The sequence below is a fragment of the Lipotes vexillifer genome, unplaced genomic scaffold, assembly GCF_000442215.2.
Source record: "Lipotes vexillifer unplaced genomic scaffold, Lipotes_vexillifer_v1.1 scaffold479, whole genome shotgun sequence".
NCBI classification, from domain to species: domain Eukaryota; kingdom Metazoa; phylum Chordata; class Mammalia; order Artiodactyla; family Lipotidae; genus Lipotes; species Lipotes vexillifer.
This window is the reverse complement of record NW_006796443.1, coordinates 1058741-1066037: the sequence shown is the minus strand read 5'-3', so window position 1 is coordinate 1066037 and position 7297 is coordinate 1058741. Positions and strand designations below refer to the sequence as shown.

The following is a 7297-nucleotide window of genomic DNA, read 5'->3' as shown; positions in this document are numbered from 1 at the left end:
GGGGGGAAAAAAAAAAAAAAAAAAAAAAAAAAAAAAAAAAAGGAATTCATTTAGCCACAAATAAAAATTTAAAAGAAAAGAATTTTAGCCACCGGAATGGCTAAAATTAAAAGAAAAAAAGAAGCTGTCAGTGTCAAGCGTTGGTGAGGATGCAGGCAAAGGAAACCCTCATACACTGCTCCTGGGAATGTAAATTGGAAAAACTACTTTGGACACCTGTTTCGCAGTATCTCCTAAAGCTGAGCATATCTAGGATTTCCACCCAACAGAAATACACACATACCTGCTGCAAAAGACATGTTCAAGGATGCTCATGGAGGCATTACTCGTAATACCCCCAAACTGGAAACAACACAGTTGTAGATGAGATATAAATTGTGATGCATGATCAAAATCACATGATTGGACATTGTTACAGCAGAGACAGAGAATAAAGTGCTGCTGGGCACAACAGCATCGGTGCCTGTCCTGGGAATGATGTTGAACCAAAGTAGCCAGACACAGAAGAGTACATACTGTATGATTCCACTTTATGAAGTTCAAAAACAGGCAAACCTAATCTGTGATGACAGAAGTCAGGTGGGGGGTTTCCTTTGGCAGGTACCAGGTCAAGTCCAGAAGAAGGGGCCCCGAGAGGCTGGGAAGGTGCAGGTGTTACAAGGGCATGTTCACTTTTAAAGTTCATTGACTCTGCACTTAAGATTTATGCACTTCATTACGAGTAGGTTACACTTAAATTTTAAAAGCTGACCCGAAAAAGGCGGTAGCAGATTTATTGCTTCTTTACTCTCACCCCAAATTTTATTGAGTCTTTTTCTTTTATTGGTATACAAAATGGAAACAAAGTCTTCAAGCTAGAGAGGACCTTAAAAGATGATAATCATGTATAGGAAAAGAAGCAAACCAGCACAAGAAAATTAAGACCTAAAGTCCCTAGGTTCTTACATAATGGTGAATCCAGAGACAGCAGACAAACATAATATTCTAAGGGAAAAATAAGTATTTTGTAATTCGATAACCCCCTTACCAAAGGCAATAATAGGTCCCCTAGAAAGGACCCCCCTTTTATTATCATTTTTACTAATTATTAGCATGTACACCAAAAGAAGAATTCTGCAGGGCTGTTGCTCTGGTTGTTTGACATACATTCCCTGGGCCGTGGCCCTATTGCTCTTAAGTCGGACCTTTTCCCCAAATTCACACCACCTGTAATTCCCTTCTTGTGCCTTTAGTCTGTGACAGCAGCCTCTATGCTCTAACTCTGATCTGGAATTGACATCAGTAACGCAGGATTTTGCAAACCTCTCATAAGGAGTTAACATTTGTTCACTTGTAGTCTTGAAGAGCTGACTCATAATAAATTAGCTTTGGTAGTTAGCTTAGTTGGCTGGTGAGATTACTACCTCACAAGCCTGCTAAAGAAAATTGAAGACAAAGTTCTTCTGGTAAATGATAAATGTACTAGTATACTTCAGTCAAATATAGGAATATCTAAAAAGCAAACCATTGTTATTCCACATAGCTTCATTACAGTGAGATCTTTATAAATATATTTAGAGGATAACCCACTAAATAATTATATTTAGATAATAATACTCCTATCTGATTGTCATAAAGTATGCAGTTGTCTGTGGTATTCTTTGGCAATCTTAAATTTAAATCTCAGGAGTATAAACCAGCATAATGGAATGCTTTCCTGGGTGTGATATTCAGTAAATCTTATCACTTTTGTTATGGTGATATGGTCATTTGTTTGTTTATGTATTATTCAAAAATATATATCCAGGGACTTCCCTGGTGGCGCAGTGGTTAAGGATCCGCCTGCCAACGCAGGGGACATGGGTTCGAGCCCTGGTCCAGGAAGATCCCACATGCTGTAGAGCAGCTAAGCCCATGCGCCACAACTACGGACCCTGCGCTCTAGAGCCCACGAGGCACAACTACTGAGGCTGCATGCCACAACTACTGAGGCCCACGTGCCTAGAACCTGTGCTCTGCAACAAGAGAAGCCACCGCAATGAGAAGCCCGCGCACCACAACGAAGAGTAGCCCCTGCTCGCCACAGCTAGAGAAAGCCCGCATGCAGCAACGAAAACCCAACGCAGCCAAAAATAAATAAAATAAAAACAAAAAATTTATTAAAATATATATATATATATATATATATACCATAGCATAGGCATTCATGTGTTGATATAAATAATGAACCTTATTATCAGTTCTGATGACCTGTTTCTAGTATAATTGTTCTTAATATTTCTTAGATCTGACTGTATCCCAACTTAGAGAACAAGCAATTGCTGAGAGTCTTAGCCAGTTATTTAGGAGATTTTTAGTATCCCTAAAACTCCAGATAATGAAATGAAAGATTTTCATCAAGTTGTAAATCTGCTAGGTTTTAGCCGCTTTGTGCTTTCTTTTTAGTGCTCATGTTGGGGCAGAACGATGAAGTTTGGAAAACAAAGTATGTTTCCTATAATTAATTATCCACCCAAGTCTCAAAATGCTTTATTATCAATAGCAAACTAGCTTAAAATAAACTACATCGAAGCTAATGTCAAAATAGACATGGAATGAACTAATTTCCTAAGCAGTTATTTTCTCCATAATTCGTTGCACTTAACAGGCAATTCAGCTATTTCTATTGTTGAAGAATAGATTTACTAGTGAAAAAAACACATTCCTTCAAAGTCACTTTTTAGACTTTGATTAACACTTAGAAGCTTACAAATTAGGGGCAATTTCCAGTTATCTGAGAAAATATTACTGTCTGACTTCCCTGGTGGCGCAGTGGTTAAGAATCTGCCTGCCAGTGCAGGGGACACGGGTTTGAGCCCTGGTCCTGGAAGATCCCACATGCCGCCCTGAGCAACTAAGCCCATGCACCACAACTACTGAGCCTGCGCTCTAGAGCCCGCGAGTTACAACTACTGAGCCCACGTGCCACAACTACTGAATGCTGCGCGCCTAGAGCCTGTGCTCCACAGCAAGAGAAGCCACCTCAATGAGAAGCACGCACACCACAACGAAGAGTAGTCCCTGCTCGCCGCAACTAGAGAAAGCCCTCGCACAGCAATGAAGACCCAACACAGCCAAAAATAAATTAAATAAAATAAATTTAGAAAAAAGAAATGCAGAGTATCAGGCCCCAGCCTGGACCTACTGAATCAGAAATTGCTTTTTAACAAGATCCGTAAGTTATTTATATGCCCATTAATGTTGGAGAAGCCCTGTTCTCCGTAACCTGCAAGCTGGTCCCAAAAGTATATCTCATAAAATTATAAAAGGATATTTTTAAATCCTTTTGAGGAAAAAAAAAGGAGCATTTATTTTTTAATTATAAAAGTCACAAGCTCATTATATGAAGATTGGAAAATACAGGAATTTAAAGAAAATAATATCACCCGTAATTCCACAACACAAAAATAACCATGACTATTAATATTTTTGTTTTTTCCTATATACTTTTCTTTGTATATATATATATATATATATATACATATATATACATATATATATATATAATATACATGCATATACATTGAGAGAATACTATATATGCATGCTTTTACATCATACTTTTATCACTTAACATTTTATAGTAAGCAATCAACTTTTGTTCAATACATTTTTATTGAACACCAGCTAGGTATCAGGCACTGTTCTAGAAGCTGAAGTTACATAAGGGCTCTTATCCCCATGAAGCTTACTTTCTAGCAGAGACACAATGCTTTTTTTCTTTTTTAATAACCCATGTTCATGATCTAGCCCTCTTCAGTTTCTTTAGGATTGACTCCAGAGTCTGACTCCAGAGCACAAGATCTTAACTACAGCTCTAGTTTGTATGCATAAAAGTATTTAACTTTTCTTCCCACTTCTTACTGTAAATATCAGCTGTGATAAACCTGTACCTGGATTGGGATATTGTAGCTCTTTATCATTTATGGCATAGTTTTAAGCATTATGTGCGAATATCTTTAGAAAAGTAATTCAGGAGGTTTCTGAATATCGATGATCAGAGCGGCAGTAGGGTACAGAATGTTCACGTACTATTGTTCTCAGCTGTTCCCATTTGCACTGTAAGTCACAGAGAACCGGCATAACAATTTCTCCAAAAGGAAGAGTCCGAAGATCACGTTTTCTCTGTGCTTGCAGACAGTGTTAACAAGTTCAAGCTGATTATTGTGTTACCTAATAAATTCTCTAAGAGTACCGTGACAGAAAATCCATAATAAATGCATCACCATTACATTTCCAGATATTGCATGTTTCTCCAGAGGTTCATTTGCGTACCGTTTTCCTGTTCATGTGTGTTGTGAGTTCATTTTGTCATTCCATATGTTAAAACACTTATGATGAACAAAATCTACACAAAGGGCATTTCTTTGTCAGCAGAGCAGAAACCAGTCCATTTATGAAACTGTGTCGGTGCAGAACCATCACATACTGAAAAGATCCCTGGTGTGTTTCCTGTTACTCATGCATAAAATGTGTCAGGGACCCTGCAGAACTAATTAAAGTAAGGATTTGTGTGTATGTCATTGTAGGCTAAAGGTAAAGAAAGACAGTGGCTAAGACACCAAGCTACTGGGGAACTAGATGATGCCAAGATCATTGATGGGCTGACTGGGGAAAAAGCCATCTACAAACGCCGGGGTGAGCTGGAGCCACAAGTAAGTACTGGTGTGCTAGGTGCCTCAGATCTGCAGTTTGGTCTTCTTTACAGGCAGGTGCTTCCTCGAGTTGCTGTCTTTGTCAAAACACCATAAACCCTGAATATGGCAATCAAGGAAAGCATTACACTTTTTAAAATTAGAAAAAAACAGGAATATTATACTGTTTATTATATGATTCAAGATCCCAGCATGAGTCAAGAAACACCAGGCACACTCAAACTGAGCAGTTTAAGGAACAGTTAATATTTACAAAAGTAAGGGTGGCGTTTACAAAATCCAAAAAGAGATGGTGTGGTCTCCCAACAGCAAGGATCTGACCCATCCCTCAGTCTAAAAGGACAGAGGAGAGAGCACTTACTGGAACTTAGAAAAGGTGATTTATGGAGAGGGCTGCCCACCAGGGGCTGTGGCCTTCAGCAGAAGGAGAACCCACCCCCGGGCCACAGCAGAGAAGGGGCTGAGGGAGTAAATATTTCACCCTCACCCTCTGATCTCCTGCCAGCGCCTTCCATCAGCAGAACCCACCGGAAGCCAGCAGCCAGGAGAGAGGCCAGTGCCATTTGGAAAACAGATCAGCCCCCAGGACACAGGGCAGGGTGCCCTGGAGGGGGAACTGAAGACACTTGGTGCCACTGAATCCCAGAGGGTGATGCAAATGAAAGCACGAGGACAATCTTAGTGGTTTTCCTCTGTTCTGTTCCTTTAAAGATCTGTGTCTATCTTATAACCGAAGAAATTTTCAGAAAATAGGAATTCTCCCTTAAATAACTCTAATGATAGTGTGTAAAGTTTTCGACAGCCATAATATTAAAATATTTGCAATAATACAATGGCCAAAAAATTGCAATAAGGTGAGTCTCTTAGAGGTTCTGTGACTTCCAGTATCTCCAAGTTACCAGAATTGCTGAGTAGCCACTGAGAGCTGGGGGTGCGGTGACAGGTGCGGGGAAGGGAGCCACTTACTCCATCTAAATGTTGATTCAGAGGAGTTCCTGTAGTCACTGGGAGAGTTCTTCCCTCTGTGTCCTTGATATGAGTCAACAACTGCTTTCTTCACTGACTCACTGTGGTCCACAAATGTGTTTAGATTCATCTGAAATTGTGAGTCGCCATGGAAGTGGATGAGGCACTGTTTTTAATTCTGGCAGACTCAACAAGCTTTCAAGAAATATATTGAATTTGTCTCCAACCATTACACTCCAATACCCACAGTATTTTCTTGAAATGACTACCTCTGCTCATTAGTTTGCATACATGTCAGCGAGTGTATAGTAACAGAATAATCTGGAATTTTTCTTCTTTTTTCCTGTAAGTAAAAACTGACAAGCATGCTTCTGTTTTTCATTCTGCAAATTGGCAGGCCTGGGTTCAAAATCAAACTGACAGTTTTAATTGACATTGTTGACATTGACATTTTAATTGACATTTTAATTGACAGTTGTTGCTAAACTGCGGTTCGATGCCGCTTTCATGCCGTTAACTGCCAGGAAAAGTAAAGAAGAGCAGTAATTCAGTAACTGGAAGGAGGAGAGAACTGAAAGCTTCCTAAAGACAAAAGACACGGAACAGATATTTTCCTTTACCTCTTTGCTGGAACCCCCTGCCCCTCACATCGCCTGGTTTTAGGAATCTGACGTTTCTTTCAGGCTGTGTGGAAGTGATTTTTAGCTCACTACACAACACGTACTGGTAAAATTGCTGTGGGCTTCCAAAGGAGTTCCATCTTGCTAGAGAAACTGATGTGAAAATGAAATGCTGGGGTTTGTATTCTTCCAGATAACTGTTTTTAAGACGACATCAGCCTCACTGAGGGAGTCTTACTAGACTAGGTTTGTCCTTGAAAGGACCATATTCCAAAGGAAAATCTTTCCCATGTGGCCCCAACTACCAGCACAAGTCTGAAGCTCCATTTACTGAAATGTAATCCATAGGTGCCTCCCCACCTGCCAGGACAGCCTTGTGCTGGGCCCAGCCTACAGCTGATCTGCCTGCCTGGCGGCTGGCACTCTGGGACATGCATGAGGGCCCCAGAACAGCAGCCAGTGACAGTTTTCTGGTTCACAAGGCTTTTCTGTTGTCTCTCCCTCAGCTGGGCAGCCCCCAACAGAAACCCAAGCGCCTGCGTCTGGTGGTGGACGTGTCCGGCAGCATGTACCGCTTTAATGGGGTGGATGGCCGGCTTGAGCGCTCGATGGAAGCCGTGTGTATGGTCATGGAGGCCTTTGAGAGCTATGAGGAGAAGTTCAAGGTAATGGCATGAACTGAGGAGGAAGAGAGGCATCCCCAGACCCCCCGTCTCTGCTCAGGAGTCAGCCCCGAGTTAGGGCGTGAAGCTGGCTAGGGGATGTGCACCCAGAGTGGACAAGAATCTCCATCTTCTCGTCAACTCATCTGTCGGTGTAGAGAAAGTGAACCTTTTGTTTCATCTGCTCTAATAATCAAAGAATGATAAGACCATAATTTAAAGACCAGTTGCTACAGAAGAAAGCACTGCACTTTACAAGTTGTGTGATATTATCCATGAGGGCAGGGCGAGGGGGGGAGCAGAAACAGACAAATAGAACACCACAGGTTCTCTCCCCAGATTTCTCAAGGTCACCATCCCCATCCCAGTACCCCCC

General features: G+C 41.1%; 1 protein-coding gene across 1 annotated transcript in view; it reads left to right on the top strand.

Annotated features, from left to right (window-relative positions):
* Positions 1-7297, top strand: part of VWA8 (von Willebrand factor A domain containing 8) — a 368026-nt gene that overhangs the window by 343841 nt on the left and 16888 nt on the right. Inside the window, exons 41-42 of the mRNA XM_007468612.1 lie at positions 4548-4673; positions 6766-6924. Of these exons, the coding sequence (XP_007468674.1) occupies positions 4548-4673; positions 6766-6924 (285 nt within the window). The remainder of the gene's footprint in view (positions 1-4547; positions 4674-6765; positions 6925-7297) is intronic.